This window comes from Aythya marila (assembly GCF_965140915.1).
Source record: "Aythya marila genome assembly, chromosome: 12".
NCBI classification, from domain to species: Eukaryota; Metazoa; Chordata; class Aves; order Anseriformes; family Anatidae; genus Aythya; species Aythya marila.
The window spans coordinates 19721233-19737744 of record NC_139053.1 but is presented as its reverse complement, the minus strand read 5'-3'; the positions used below and the strand labels follow the sequence as shown (position 1 = coordinate 19737744).

Sequence of the window (16512 nt, the reverse complement as noted above, 5' to 3'; positions counted from 1 at the left end):
CACAGCAAAAAGGAGCCAAGCGTGGAAATACTTCCTGCACTCTCAAGAACCCCCTCGGCTACAGCCTGCTCGCAAAGGGACTCGTTACCTATAAAACTGAACTTCATTAAAGGCAGCTAAAGGAGCTCTGGGCTTTCCCTATAAAAATGCATTGGATTCCAGGGGTGTCTGTGATCCCTACCAAAGCCCAGCAGCTGTCCACAGCTGCTCCCTCCATCAGCCATGCTTTGAGAAGGTCGTGCACAGACGAGTTGGAGTAGGGTTGGTGTGCTAGAAGAAGGCCTCTGCTAAACAGCACTCAGTAGCTGGAAGCAGATTTATGAAACTTGCCATAAGCACTGCAAATGCAAGGCAGCACTGCATGGCCTTGATACCTTCGATCAGTCTTCGGATGGGGGTGTTGATTTTTTTTTAATTTTTTTTTTTTACTTCTTTGTTTTTAGTGCCCTGGCTCTAAGCAACTGCTGAAAAATTGAGGCCAATAGTAAAAGAGAAAAAAACAAGTAGTAAAAAGTCTCACCAGAGCTGAAATCCATGACAAATGAATCAAACACAAAGTTGACTGTAGTAGCAGACAATAGTGTTAGCTCAGTGAAGGCTTCATAGAAACAAGAGACAGTGCTGCAATGGGAAACACAAGCATGGAGAAGAAAAGGGGAAACGGTAACTGAAAAGCAGAGGTGCACAAAGCAGTAAGGAGCCAGGAAAAGCAACAGAAGCACTCAGAAGAAAGTAACTGGGAAAAACTCACAGGTTGGTGCAGAAAGCTTGGTGTTACTAATGGCAGCTGGAACTGGCAAAGATGAAAGTTATTATGGACTAACACCATGGTGAGTGAAAATGTGCAAAGAAATGTAATCAGCAGGCACTACTGCGTGAACCGTATCGGCCTGGGTAGAGAGAACAGCTCCTGAAAGTGCAGAATGAAGCAGAAAGTTATTGTCACCTTAATTCAGAAACTGGGAGGTTGGAAGTATTCGCCATTTGGGGAACAACAGAGCAAGGAAAAGAATCAACAGATTTGTTATACTCACAGGTTACTGCAAGAAAAAATAATGCATACACAAAAAATTACAAGAATACATTAAAAAGGCACATTTTCCATTAGCTACAAAGAAGGATTTTTATATATGTCTGATGCCAAATGTATTTCTGTGCTTGATGCATCAGCAGTGTTCTGGCAGGTGCCCCTAGAAAAATAAAGTGCATGTTTGTGGGTATTCAACACTCTCTTCGAGACACTTTCCTCAGCCTGTCACTTGGGTTGAGTTCAGCACCAGAGGTGTTTCACTGGAAAATACAACATATTTTTGTTGGTGTATCCAGGAGAGTTCCAAAGTCTACAGAGCTGATGCTTACATCTGGGGAAAATCTGCAGAAAAAGCATGACAGAAGCTCCAATTCACTTTGGAAAGAGCTGGAGCTGCTAGGCTGAAGCTAAATTCCAAGTACTGGAAATAACGAGAAGATATCAGGCAGAGCAGAGCTTGGCTAGAGGTACCCGGCTGCCACAACAGACAAGGAGGAGAGTCAAGGATTTCCTGGAATGACAATGTGCAAACAATGCTGCCCTACTTCAGCTGCTCAAATTAGCAGCCTGAGAGCGCTACTGTACAAAAAGCTGTCCCAGGGAACAAAGGATGCTCATCCTTGCCTGAAAAGGCAAGGCTTCAGTCCTTCTGTGCCGAGAGATGCCTCCGGGGAGGGTATTGGCACAGTCCCTGTCACCAGTGCAGGCAAAACCAAGACCTGTGCATGCATACCTTGGTTCCATAGAACTAGCACGCCCAAAGTGTGATGGAGATTTTGGCCACAGTAGGTTTTTATATGTTTAAAAACAGAAATCCCTCCTTGAGGACAGGCCAAGAAGGACCGCAGAAGCACAGACAAGTATTTGATGTGATAGGGAAGAAAAAGCCAAACGAGAGGAAGTTTTCTGAATGGATAGGGTTTGGGCAAAAGTCAGTGTTCATCAAAGCCAAGAGAAAAGGATGTTGCATTAATCGAGACATGATGAGATAACAACTTGGACAAGAGTTTGAGCTGTGAGGAAGAAAAGGTTGAATGGTTATGGCTGAAAACACTTAGTATAAAAACAGGAAAACAAAAAGATGTTTATTGGCCAGAAATAGAAGGAAAATCAATCCACCACCTGAGTTGTATCAGCTAAGACAAGTCCTCCCAGGAGACCTTCCTTCCCCTCCCACTTTGTGCAGCTTCCTCCTTCCCTTCCCAGCTTTCTGTTATCATTTGGATGTGTATCTTTTCTTATGCAAAGGACTTGAACAAGGAAAACAGAGGGCTTGTAAATCCGCCTGCCCGAATGTGGCTTTTTGATGTCTGGAGTACAGAGACATGCTGCTGAAATTTATGGTTTCCAAGGAGGACTGAGAAATTTATGTTAGGAAAATGTGACTGTCATCTTAGTTTATCTCCCAGTTTTGTAATGGAAAACAGGCGTTCTACAAACACATACACACAAAGCCCAGCATGAAACTGTTTATGAACTGGAGCGCATTAACCAAGAACCATTCCATAAAGACTGGCAATAATAATATTAATAATGCAATAAATCACACACCATCTCCAACATCACCAACCACCTAGCAGAGGAGAAGGCACCCCGTTGAGAAGCAAAGCAGGAGCACCTCTTTCCTCTTCCATCCTTTATTCTGCCTGTATCAACTCAAAGAATTTGGATCCTTCGGGCCAGCAGACTGACCACAAACACCCTGCAGTCCGTACAGAAGCTGTTGTACATTACACAGGCAGCAAATAAAAATGCAGAGCAACACCAGACTTACTGAGGACGCTTCAAAGCCTTAAAGTGACAGCTCCAAGAAAGCCAACCCCAGGCACGTGGATTACCTGAATATGTTCAGTCCATTGCACTGAAACAGGCAGATAACTAGAGCGACTCAAACAATTAGCTGGAAGGAGTTAAGCCATGAAAACAGAAATGTCCTAATTTGTATATTAAAGAACAGACAAATTTGCATTCTTTCTAAATGAGTGTGCTTTTCAGTCCTTGGCAGTTCATTTGGAGTTTTGAATTTACGGCAGGAAACAATATAGATTATGCTTCAGACAGCCACAGTTTATTTCTTGAGACCATTTGCAAAGAAACCTAAAACTTGCATTAAGATAAAGAGCATCTAATTGATCTGGTACCGAATAATTTGAATTCAATGCTACCTCAATTTCTGAAGTTTACACCAAGCCATTTCAAAGTATTTACACCATTCTGCAAGCATTTAGACAGGAAGCTTTTCTATACTCACCCTGGAGGAAGTGATGGCATTATTGATATATGTCCTGCACTATATTAAATGTGGCTGTGGAGTTATTTATGTGCTTTTCCTGACTTCTTTTGACACAGGAGTTGATTGCAGTGCTGTATGATTACGTCTGCATCTCTGAATCTTTCTTTCTCAGCTGGAAAGTCTCAAGTTCCAAGCTGGGATTCCCTCTCCACCCCCTTCTCATATACTTAACTCTCCTTCTGCTGGAAGTGTCTAGTAAACATCCACAAAAAACCTCTTAGGTTCCACAACAGCAGAGAGGGAGGAAGTGGGCAGGCTGCATTTTAAGAGAAAAAAACACATTTTCTTAGATGCTCCCTGATTTTTTAACTGTGCACTGGAAGAAAACACTTTTAAATTATGGTCTTTTTAACTATGGACCCTTAGAAATCGATCCCAAAGGACTGGGTATTTCAAGTCTTCTTTATTTTTTATTTTTTAATTGTTTTTGTCTTGAATACTCTTTCTTATGATCTTTATCAGCCCTCCTCTCCTCCCTCGGCTCCCAGACCACCTACAGACAGAAGCATTGTTCATTAGTAAGACATTTGCTGTCGGCTAAAAACAAGCATCTGTGTACTAGAACCTATCTCATTTCTGGTTTAGGGGTTGCATCTAACCCAGCACAACCCTCGTATGTTGGGAACTATGGAGCAGACAGGGGAATACGTGCTCCTCCAGCCACGGACACTTAGGCAGAATGAAAGAGCTGCCACTGGCACTTGATTTCTAAGCCAAAGGCTATCTACGAGACAGTCCTGTGATCTCTTGCAGCCAGGCATGCCTGCCACTACCCATTCCCTATCACCTTATTCAGGATTTTTGCAGATCAATAGGAAGATTAGAAACAGCACCCTACAGCAGAGCTCAGATGGCCGAGAAGGTTTTGAGTGACCCCGGTGCAACGTGCTAGTGCTTGGACGGATACTAAAAACCCTCTGGTGACTGGCTTGTGTGTTTTATTCTTGGGTTTAATTTTGAACAAATCACCAGATTTAGATTCAAAAAGGAGTGTTTGTGTTTGTTTGTTTTGTTTTTTTTCCCCAAAGATCTTGGCTATAAGCAGTTAGGTATCTCCCTGCTGACTGCATAGAGCAGTCCCATTGCTAAGACTATTTGGATATCTCCTCACTGCAGGTTTCAGACACTGCAGGAAACCAGGCCATCAGCAAAGCCCTCAATCTTTTCCACTTTTAACTCGTACATTTTAATTTTCTGGCTTTTGAATTTAGGATATTTCAGACATCATTGGGCTGTGCTTTATAGCATGTGTGTGTTGGGAGAGAAGACAGGCAATGTCCTCAGAGGTTTCAGAGTCCAGAGAATGGGTTTAATGACTATGTCCTTTACTGCGGGGATATATTTTTGTGAGAACAGTTATGCTGCAGACTGTAGGAACCATGGGCATCCCCTGGGATAACCCTTGTACACTTATCACTGAGTCCAGGCTTCTGGAGATCAATGTGTGCTCCCACTATCGGCATTAGGCATGCCACAGCATCGTGTGGCTGCGTTTGGTGATAGCCTACCTTCTCAGTGGCAGCCCATCAAGAACAGAAGATACCTAAAGATGAGGAATCCGCCTCTCTTGACAGCCTGTTCCAGTCATTAATCTTCTTTCACACTTATTGTCAAACACTGTGCCACATTTCCCACCTGAATTCAACCGGCTCGTGGTTCTTGCAATTCCCTCCCTGCCCAAACTGAAGAGCTCATCACTAGTCAGTGTTTTCTCCCCATGAGGAACACTCTCATTAAGAGCTTTTAAATCTTACCCTCTATTTGCCCAAGTCTGTGCACTGATTAAAGCAGCAAAGATTTAGGGGACTCAAAAGTCTGCAACTGTGAGGGAGCTCAAATCCAAGCACACACTTCTCCATCAGGTTCATTCCTGCAGAGCACAGAGAACTCCATACAGTGAATCTGATCAGAGAAAGGATGCAGGTAAAGACAAAATAAAAGCAAAACCACACACAGAAAACCTTCCTCAAAATACCCAGCCACTTATTACCTATGAAGCTTTGTTAGGCCCAAGTGAGCCACATTTGCTGAAAGAAAGGAATCAGAGTGGAAAAGCGTGACAGTCTGTGCAAAGACATTCCCAGGGGTCAGTTTCATGCATGTAAATATTCCTACAAAAGTTGATTTTCTGACAGAAAAGATTAATGCCTTCCATCTTTTACAAAAGGGAAAAAAAAAAAAAAAAAGAAAAAAGAAAAATAAGATTTTCACGAAAACTAAGGAGCTACAAAAACTAAGGACTTTTGACACAGAAGAAATCTGCATCAAAATGAACGAAAATGTCAGAGGTGGAAAGTGGGGAGATGCACTCTTCTTTTTGCTGGATGTCTGAAATTCCGAGAAGAAAAGTGCTAGAGGAGCTCCAAGTTTCATTACAAAAGTCAGCTTAATGAAACACAAAAGAATTTCAGGCAGAGCCCAAAACCGATGGAATACCCTCAGATGCTTACAAGCTATTTAAAAACATAGTAAGGCATAGTAAGATGTTTAGAAACAAGGCAAAAGGCTTACACAAATTACAAAAATTAAAAGAGAAAAAAACAAAAGCAGAACTTGTAAGTCTCCTTCTACCCTCCACCCTGCCCCTGCCTACCTCCAAAGCTGCTGTTCCTGCGATAAAAGGAGGATTTTTGGTCAATACTGTATTTCAAAAAAATGAAGGACTTCTCTCTGTGGACCACCTCCCTGGGCTGCACGTTTAGCTGCTGAAAGACAACCTGGATGAATGGAAAGGGAGGAAGGGATTCAAACCAGATCAACAAACAGTTCGTTTCTCAGCTGTTCCTTGATTCCTCCCACCTCCTCTTTTATGAACATTTGGGCTTTTTTGTTTTTCTTCTGGTTTTGCTGAAAAGAGCTGGGAGCCCATTAGAGCAGGGGGATTAAGAGAGTTGAAGTAGGATTGAGTAATAAAATTGCTGTTAAATAACAGCAATTATGCAAGGCAGATGGCCCCAACGAGAGAGCACAGTTTCAAGCGAGCAGGGACAGGAAGCAGAAGTAAACTTGCTCTGCTTTAGAAGCCTCGTTTGTGTCCGATTAAATCATCCCAGCCACCGATTGCTAGAGAAGAGCTGCCCCAGGAGGGTTAGGACACGGGGCAGAGAGATGGAGGCATGCATTTGGGGAAAAAAAGGCACTAAATGGCAAGTTTAGTTGATGTTTAGCCTAGGCTGGAAGTTTGAGCTGAGCTCTCTGTGCAGCCCACGGTACCACCTACTTGGGTATTAACCTGAGTGCCTGCAAAGGAAGTTTTAATTTTGCTGCCACCTGGGAACACCAGGGCAAAATCTGGTTATTAAACTGAAAACGTTAATAATTAATGGCAGTCACAATTTCCAATTGTGGCTTTTTTTTTTTTTTTTACCTCTGAAATAAGGCAAGGAAGGGAGCTACTTCTCTGTGCACACGGTAATATCTACAACTGCTTTTTCTGTTAAATGCAGTACAGAATCCAGCAGCCCGAGGGTGTATGATTTATTATTTTTTAATTGAAGGTAGCTGGCCAACCTCCTCTGGTATGATCGACGTAGCAAAATGAATATTTTTCTTCTTGAGATTAAAAATAAATGCTGTAGAAGTGGGGGAAATAAAAAACATCAAAACAAAGTGGAAAGAGGGGAGAGGGAACTTTTAGCCCTGAAGTAGTAAGAGGTGAGCCAACCCCTGGCAAACTCAAGCAACAAGATACCCAGATAGATATGAGTGTATACACACATATTTCACACACACATACACACCCACCCACACAAAGCCAGCTAAATACCCTTTTTTATTAGTCAAATGGTGTTGGCCAGCTCCCCATTTTTCCCTGCTTTACCAAGAAAGCCGATAGCAAATTTAATAGTTTAGCAATTAAAAATTAAAATAATTTAAATATACATACAGGAGATTTATAGATTTATTTTCCCTGTGATAAAAACATAAGAGTAAAGTCCCTTTTATTTCATTTGGCTTGCTTTAATTCTCAGATCCTGATTTAATGCCCTGAACAGTTTGGCAAGCAAACCCCAGTGCATCTTGAACACAAATCCCAAAGACTCCTTAAGGAAAGCAGAGAATCAGTGTGGACAACAGGGGGTTTTACTGTTTTCAAATTAAATACCATAAATATCCGCGGCACAGTGAGGGACAATGAACAGACTGTCCTTAGAGCTGGCATCACAGTGTAGGATGGAGAGAGATGTCAGGCTAAGTTAGCTTTCCATCCAGGTTTTTGTCAATCTGTTTCAGAACTGGATAAAGTTTCCATTAAATAGTATGAAAAATCTGGAAAAAAAAAGAATGTTTACTGGAAGATTATATAGCACACATTAACTTATGCTCAACCCAAGCTATTGGACAGAGATGAAACTGGATAGTTTGCTTACACATTCAAAACCACAGATTAACCTGAGGGACTAGCAGAAGCACAGAACTTTTCCCTGTCTGCTAGTTAAATGAAAATACTCATACAGATGAAAAAATCCTAAAAATGTCATTTTTTGCACCAAATATAAAATTTTATAAAGTTTAATTAAAGGACATTTTTCCTTTGCCAAATATAAATTTTACAAGTTTTTAATAAAAAAAAAAATTGAGAAAGCTTTCAAAACCAGAATTCACTTAAGTTTAATAAAATGGCAAAAAGGCCAAGAAAGGAGACATATGCTCTTGAATGAAACGTCCCATGTGAAGCTGTAGATGTGGAAAAAAAGAGGTTTTCTTCCAGTTTATCATACTACAGAAGACTTGATTAGAAGTCCCCCAGCCCCTTTTGAAGGAGGATGAGTGTTAACCCCTTGCCCTGTGTTTCCCATCACATCCTGCCCACTTTGTCTTAATTCCAGCTCTGCACAACTCCTCGCCACCCTTCCATGGGCTCCTGCCTCCACTTGCTGGGCAGTTAGTCATACTTTTATGGGGTATAAAACAAGCTCTAAATACATCAAACCTTGTTTTAAAAACAAGGAAATTAAAAGAAATTAAGTATGTCAGTTCGTAGCAGCACATAAAAGAGCAATCTCAGTTTACCCCAAACACCACTCTAACTGATTGACTTTCTTATTCCTGGCTTCATTCAAGGAAATGAGGTTTGACTGTCGAGTACTCATCTAAATCAGCAGGGCTTACAGAAGTGCTCTGGGACTGCAGCGGGTGAAAGAAACCGTCTTACTTCGTATAATGGGAAACAGTTTTTGCTGAGTTATAGCTATGGCTCCAAATTTTTCAGTGTCTAGATAATTAGGAATTCAGAAGGAAAACTGATTACCAATAGAAGGTTGTGCAAAGTGAGATTCTACAGCAATTCTTTTTTCTTTAGATATTGGTTTCCTCACTGTATTTTCTAACATGAAACTCCAGAGCAGTTCTCTGAAGCCAGTAATAAAGTACACAGCCACCAGAGCATACCAGACGCATGCCAGGTTCTCCATGATGGAGACAAGCACTAGAACAACGTCTTGGCCAGCATTCCGTGCTTTGTAGGCAAACCATCAACACTGAAATGCCTAAAAATATGCCTAATGAAGGCATTACAGTTTATTTGGGTCACAGAAGGGTGCTCATTTTTATAGTTTTGTTTTTGCAAAGACAAAACATGTAAAATTAACATGGAATAAAAGAAAGAAAGAAAAAAAAAGAACCCACATCCTTACTTTTTTTAGACCACTTTCTAGTTCTACAACCCATCAAAACACAACACTTTGATTAATTTTTAGATCAGGACCACAGAAGTCCACAAAAAAAGGTGGATGCTCCCTCTTTTACGTGGGATTCAAGCTGAACACATCTGAAAGATGATTGCAGTGGTACTGTACTGCACATGCAGCCACAACCACACGCTGGGAATTTTAGTACATCAAGATAAATGAGATACTGGCGATATTGAAAATAACCAATGGGACCACCAGGGTAACCAGATGCTCTCTTCCCCCAGAGGCTGCATGCCTAAACACCATTACACTAAACAAAACCCATCAAAATAGCATTGTACAGGTCACAAGATGAATTAAACTACCCAGCTGATTGTACTCTAACCTTACAATAAATGTCCTCCTGAAGACTTGTGGTCATGTGTTCTCAATAGCTGCCTTCTGAACAAAAGTAGGATGAGGAGAGAGGAAAAAAAAAAAAAGAAGAAAATGGTTAAAAGCAGCAGAGGCTGTGAATAACAAAAGGAGACACAATGAGAACTCATTTCTAGCTGACCTACCAGAATGGTCAAACAGTCTTCGTGGGCAGAACTACCTCCATGGCGACCCAGCACTGATTCAGGGAATGGAGAGCCAAGAAAAACCCTCACTGCTGCTGCAAGACTTTCGCTCTTTGTCTTAAATACTTTTAGGGTTTCTTATTGTTGGCGTGTTTTTGTTACAAAGATCTCCGTATGAACATGCTCTTCACACTTGCACAGAACCTCAGATTTTTCATAGTTACAAGGATGTCCCAGAAAGGAATTCAGTGCTGAATTTCTCTTCTCGGGAATGACTTATTTGTACATGACAAAACCTGTGATGTCTAGAAAACACATAAAACATTCTTGAAAAGAAGTCATTTCCTCCCTGGACAAAGCCGTAAATCCTCTGACAACATAAAATCTACAAAAACAGAACAGGGACAGGGATTACGCATAGGAATACCTGGCTTGGTGTTGAAGTCTCTTTTCTTTGAACTATGAACACAGCTTAGACTACTGTAAACATTGACATAACCGAGAAAAACTCGTGTCTCTAGGAACATGCGGTCTGAACATCTGAATGCACAGGAGGGCCTTAACGAGGTGCTCTCCTTACCTATTGATTTCAATTGATTTGTACACTCTCCATTCCACACTGGTGAAGATTTCCTTCTCCTGAAATCTACTGAGTGCTATTTCACTGCACGGCATGCATCTACAATCACTTTTTTTTCGCAGAAGAGACTTGAGCATGCATCAGTCTAACGGCTAAAGGAAACCTCTCCTGAACTCAAGCTGTTCCTCATATGCTTGATCTTCTATGTGAGCTGAAAACGCAAAGAGAAGAAAATTCTCAATCACAACACAAAACAAAGACAAATATCCCTATGGCTTCTATTAAGTGTATGTGTGGAAAGGCACTGTAGCTAATATGAGTGGAGCAAGACAGTGGTATGGGGTAGCATGCAGCAGATTTGCCATCTCAATCCTTTCTCAATGTCATTTCCAAGTGATAAATTATTACTGAACAACCATGCTAAAATGTACAGGCCTTGCTTTATTTTTAGGCTTCCATTTGGATGCCAAACTCTTTAAACATCACCCAAGTCTGGGAAACACTATTAAAAAAGAAACTGAAGCGTAGCCAAATTCTTAGCCTGTCACAAACATTGTATTCAATAGCTGTGGTTCGGTTTGCATTGTACTTGTGCGTCAACAAATACCCTAGAGAAAAGTGTGAATTTACATAAAGTGCAGTACTTACCAGGGATAACATTCCCAGAAATTGGGTGTGCACAACCCTTCTTTTCAGAAAAATGTTACCCTGAATTCAATCATGTAGGATAGCTACATCCCATTCATTAATACATTAAATTATGAACCATATATTGACAATAACCATAAATCAACTCAGTTGAAAAAAACAAACACAAAACAACCCCTCCCCCAGTAAATTTCATACTTTTCTAAGGCATGCATGCATTATTACGATAATCAGGTTCTAGCAAACACGTATCCTTTCCGTGCTATCTTAGCAAATTTGAAAAGGCATTTTTTGTTGAAATCAGTATCACATTTCCCATAAGTTTCGATGGAGAGAGGCTTTCACCTTCCTGTTGCAGGTTGGATAACAAGACAGATATCACGAGTTTTGCAACCCAGCTTTTTATGGTTGAATTCCAAACTGAGGTATTGCCACAAATAGCTGGACAAAGACGACAGGAAGTACTAAAATGGAGAGAGCTCAAAAGAATTGTTCACATTTGTTTAAAAAAAATGATTTCATAAATTCATCGTACAAAATAGGATTTGCAGACTCAAAAGCTTAACTATCACATTTTCCTTGTACTGGAAATTCAGATAATAACATTATCTACGATTGATATCTTCCTTACAGACTTAATCTTACTTCTCGGTTGACAGCAGGGCTTGCCAGATAGCATCTGTCTTCAAATACTTCAGAACTACACTGTTACACCACAGTCCGGTCAAACTGTACTCGTTCCTAAAGTAGAGAGCAACTTAGAGCTGCACTATTCATAAATACACATTTATTTTTCATTAGAAATGCATAATTACAGCATTTAAAAGCATTTTCCCCTAGAAAAGTAGTTAAGCAACAGTACAAACAAAATTGTTAGTCTTCTGCAAATACATTTGTCATTACACTGAACAGAAAACAACAGCAAATCGCTAATACTTGCAGTTATGGGATTTTTCTTTCTTTTTTTTTTTTAAATATTTTCCATTTTTGTTATAAACACCATAGCAAATAAAAAAGCTGTTTAAACAGTGAAAAATATTTGAGCTCTTGATCTTCTATATGTGGTAAAGCAAGTATTGCAAAGCAGCAATACACTTCCTAAGATATTTGCAGACATTCAAATGGCGTATTTCACAGAAGAAATGACAGGATGAAACATTTAGTCTCACTGTTTCGTAATTAGTTCTCTTTCCAAAATTATCTTTTTTTTTTCCTCTTTAAATATACCTAAGAGCAGGCCGTGTAATTTTTCTGAAGGGCACATTCTCAACAGCTGCAGTGACGTAGCTCCAATTGCAGTAAATGGGTCTGACTTATTCCAGGTGAGCACGAACAGATCATCAGAAACCTGCGATTTGCAGGAGATGTACGAGGTGTGACCAGTAGTCTACCAGGCATTTCCATTTTCCCGTTGCTGCATGAGGACTACAGCACTTAACTTCCCGCTGGGGTTCACTGGCATCTCGCTTCACACAGCTTGTCACAATTTTCTTATTGAATTTGGATTGCTCCGTGTTCTATCTGCATTTCTGGTTGGATTGCTGACTGAAGGGTATCGGCGCCCTGTAAAAGGAAACACGAGATCAGGAAATCAATATCAAAATATTTTTCACTGACGCAGCCAAAGGAACATGAATGGATTATACTAATACAAAGTTTCTGCATGTACCAGTACAAAATCAGCATGAGTAGCAACTCTGTGCCAGAGTTGAAGTGGGAACGTGCTTCAAAAGGCACCAGAATGACCAGAAGAACAGAATGGCTTCGTACAAAGACTAAGGAGACCAATGTCTTTCAGGCTGGAAAAAAGAGGGCCGAAATAATGAAATCATTAGGACCTATAAAATCACGAGTTGCACGGAGAGAGCAAATAGAAAAAGTTATTTAAAATTCTCTTCTCAGAAAGGAACCACCTCTTAAAAGAAACAAAAAGAAAGCTGTTTCTTGCCCAACAGATGCTGATGCCATGGACGGTCTTCTCCCAGTACACCCCACGTGCTGGCAGCTCAAGGGCTACAAGCTGGAGCTGAACAGTGTCAGGGAAGAAAAGTCCATCAAGGACACTCACAGAAAGGCCTGAAGGAAGTCCCTGAGTGACAAAACCGTGGTAGGGAAGGACAGTACAATTATCTGTTTGCCCCATGCTTGTAATTTTCCCTGCTGACCTTACCCCTGCAGTCACTCCTGCTCTGTGTGAAATGAGAATACTGCTACCAAACTGACTTTTTTCCTCAAAATTCTTCCTAGAGGCCTCAGATTCTACTTGCTTTCCAAGCAAAAGCAGTCCTTCATGGAAGAATTTAAAGACAATGAAACAGCTTGAAGAAGTCTCATTAAGGATGAAATTGCCATGTACTTTGAAAGTATAATCCTGTAGCAAACTGTATTTTTAACCAAGTTAGTCAGAGTACAAAAAAATGGATTATCGAGCACGTCCCTCCTGTACAGCTATAAAATGAAGAGCATTTAAGAACAGCTGTATTGGCTTGGATAAAGTCCATCACACCCAATAATCCTTCCCCTGATAGCAGCCAATACCACGAGCATAGATAAACTACAAGAAAAGGGCAAGCACTTAATGATATTTTCCTGCACACTCCCACGGATTCCAGAGATCTGCCCTTGATGGATTTTCCCTCCATAAATTCACCTAATCGATGCTTTATATAATGTCCTGGATACAGAAGTGTTTCTGGGGAGATAGTTTTTTTTACAATTAAGTCTTGCCCGAAGCCTAGTATTGAAACCTGATGAACCACAAAAAAAAAACAGGGATGGAAACTCAGCTGGATTTTCTGTCCTTTAGCTTTTATTATACCATCACTACTTATTTATTCAAACAAAACCGTTGGAGGTTCAAAGTTATAAAGCATTGCTTCTAAACTAAGATTTTGTTGTGAAATTTTTGCCCCATCTTTTTCCTTTGCTGCCAGTAATTGCACAGCACAATAGTTTTTCCTATTCAACTTTATAGGTAATTTAGCATTTATTTACACATCCAATAAATTAGTGAGTAATTATGGTTGCTAAATTTGTTAGCAGGTAAGTTTTAAAGTGGCCATCAAAGTTTTCTTTCATATTAGAAGGAAACTTTACTGAAGTAAAATAATTCCCAAATAATAGTCATAACAGCAATACTGAATATTTATCCAAAGTTCAGGCCAGAAGTAGAAGACAGCCCAAAGAGATCAGAAGAACAATTGAGGTTTGGAGTTGTGCTTTTTCCAAAGCTAATGAAATCTAACACCAATATATGAAATTTGAGCACAGAATTAATCCAAATATTCTCTGCTGTCATCACATTTTGTACTTCTAAATTCAGCAAGTTGGTATAAGCAAGTATACTGCTGAGACACAAAACCAAGCTAAATCTAAGTCTTGAAAAATAAATCTGGTCTCAAACTATGCCTCTGTATATGCATTTGCAATTGTATGCCTGCAAAAAAATGTTGTTATATTTATAGTTTGTGTTTATATATGCGCTTTAAAGGCATGAAGGGACTTTTGGAATACCAGCTATTAATAATTCTGTCTACAGTTAATTTGCAAATGCAAAAATCATGCTTCATATACTAAATTGAAGTGTGCATTACTATCTGCTTCAGCTGAAGTCAGAGAAGGGATTCATTTCAAATAGCCTCACTTTTACCTTCAGGCAGAGCTTTCAAGAAAAAGAGGTGAGAAAACTGGCGTCTTGTTTCAGACATTCAATAAAATTCATATTTGTGGTGTTTCAAGCATGGAATTTGCATAGGGCATGGCATCCAACTCAAGCAGATAATTAACTCCTCTTTACAAAGGATGAATTGATAAATAGATTCAAAATCACTGAGAACATCTCAGTACCTTGGCAAAGAAGCGTATGAAAACAGATAAAATCGTTTCTACAACCTGAGAGATCCATTTAAGACTTTTGCCTTCTGATAAAAGATCTTTCTAAAATGATGTACGACTATTTCAGCCAAAAACCCTACTGGGTTATTCATATAGCTCAGGGTAACGCAAATACCAAGTTGGTTTCTCCAATTCATTAACAGACCCTTGGTTTTCAGTTTGTGTAAACTGAGGAAATATTTATGGTAACCTTATTTTTAGTCTGTTTTTCCTTTCATACTCTTCTTATTTCACATTCCTTTTCTGTTTCTCTCCAGCTTTGTATAAATCTGTGGTTAACCACGATTTTAAAACCTAACACGGTGCAAAGTGTCTCTGAAGAGAAAAGTAGCTCCTTTGGTGGCTGCCAGCTGTGTGGGAGACGGATGCTGATGTTTACAACCCTAACCTCCTGCCCATCAGAGGTGGGAGGCAAGGAGGGAGGACAGGCACAAGGAACAGACCCAGTCTGTGGACATTAAATTTGAGAATTTCCAAGGCCTGGGGTGAGGATAGCAGCATGTCAGGAGAGAAACACCTTGCTAGCTGATGCCTGTGTGCATTATTAATTGTGTGGGACCAGCAATGCATTTGGTACTTGAGGACTTTAGCAAATTAGGCACAACCCCTGCAGCAACACTCTGGTTGTGTGACAACACAAGTGACTATGAATAAATTACTGAGGAGGCTTGAGGATACTGGTAACAGAGACAAACGTAGGTAAGGGGGAAAAGTGTCTGTTAAGGACTCACCTACATGAGGAGATTAGCGTATCACATGCTCGCGTGCCAGGCAGCCTACTCCTTTTTGGCAGGCAGCATCATTTTTCTGAAGAGCACTTTCTAGCATCCATGTGGGGAGTCAGCATGGACTGGGGCAACTCAGCAATATGTCAAGCAGCAGCATCTTTTGTTTGAGGGTGTAATTTGCTACTGGAATAGCTGATGTGCTCTAACTTCATACACCAAACTGACCTGTGGATTACCCTTCCCGTGGAAGAAGCACTCGGCACCTTAGTTTTGTGCACAGAAACTTTGGGCTTGATTCCCTTGATTTCTTTTGCAAAATTTTTTTCCTTGAGAGACTGAATATCCAAAAGTTTGCATCCAGATCAGAATTCTCTACAGAACTGGGAATGTATCAGACAAAAATCCACTCTAAAATTGTCTGTTGAGGACAGCATTATATGCTGGCTAGCAGGCAAAAGTATTTTTCAAAACCACTAGGCATTCTCTAGAAAAGGAGCCCACTGCAGTTGGGCTCATGGAAGAATGTGTAACCATCTTCAGAAAAACTTCAGACAACTGTTTTAAGTCAGCATTCTCGTACTGTCACCAGACATGGCTTCAAGCTGATAGGAAGCTTTTTCTAGGCTCTGATACATGACAGTTCAAACTGATTTTTTTTTTTTAAATACACCTCCTCCACCTTAAGTGAGACAATCAAGTGTTCACTTACAATTGCAAACATTGCAGCTCCTGTGGGAAATCCAGGCTGTGGATCAAAATAGCTGGAAAACTGCTGTCAGAAAGGGATAACATTTTTAAAAGAAACCTCAGTCTGAAAAATACTTTTTGGAGAGATTCCGAGTAAGTTTTTCTCCATGTGCTGTAAACATGGTTCTCAGCCTTCAAGGGTGCAGAAAAACAATGATGGCCAAAATAACTATTATCTTAGGGGCGTTGAGCAAAAACATTGAAGCAGGAATAGTCAAAGACCATTTCATACCTTTAGGAAAATTATGTCTGTTATACATCGTTATTTTATTTTCTATGGGTTGGAAATAAGATCATAAGCTCATTCGACACCATTCACGCCTTTAAGAAAATGATGTTTCTTACTGCAAAAGATTTTACATTTTTAGTTTGGAAACAGGATCATAAACTTATTTGGAC

At 40.2% G+C, this 16512-nt stretch overlaps 1 protein-coding gene across 4 annotated transcripts in view; it reads right to left on the bottom strand.

Annotated features, from left to right (window-relative positions):
* Window positions 1–10243: 10243 nt before the first annotated feature.
* Window positions 10244–16512, bottom strand: part of BANP (BTG3 associated nuclear protein) — a 145786-nt gene continuing 139517 nt past the window's right edge. For 2 of the 4 annotated variants that reach the window (XM_082770219.1, XM_082770220.1), the window contains exon 13: window positions 10537–12307. In XM_082770219.1, coding sequence (XP_082626345.1) covers window positions 12236–12307 — 72 coding nt within the window. In that variant the 3' untranslated portion in view covers window positions 10537–12235. Of the gene's footprint in view, window positions 10308–10536; window positions 12308–16512 lie in introns of those variants that run through there. The other 2 variants (XR_014318361.1, XR_014318360.1) reach the window with 2 other exon arrangements.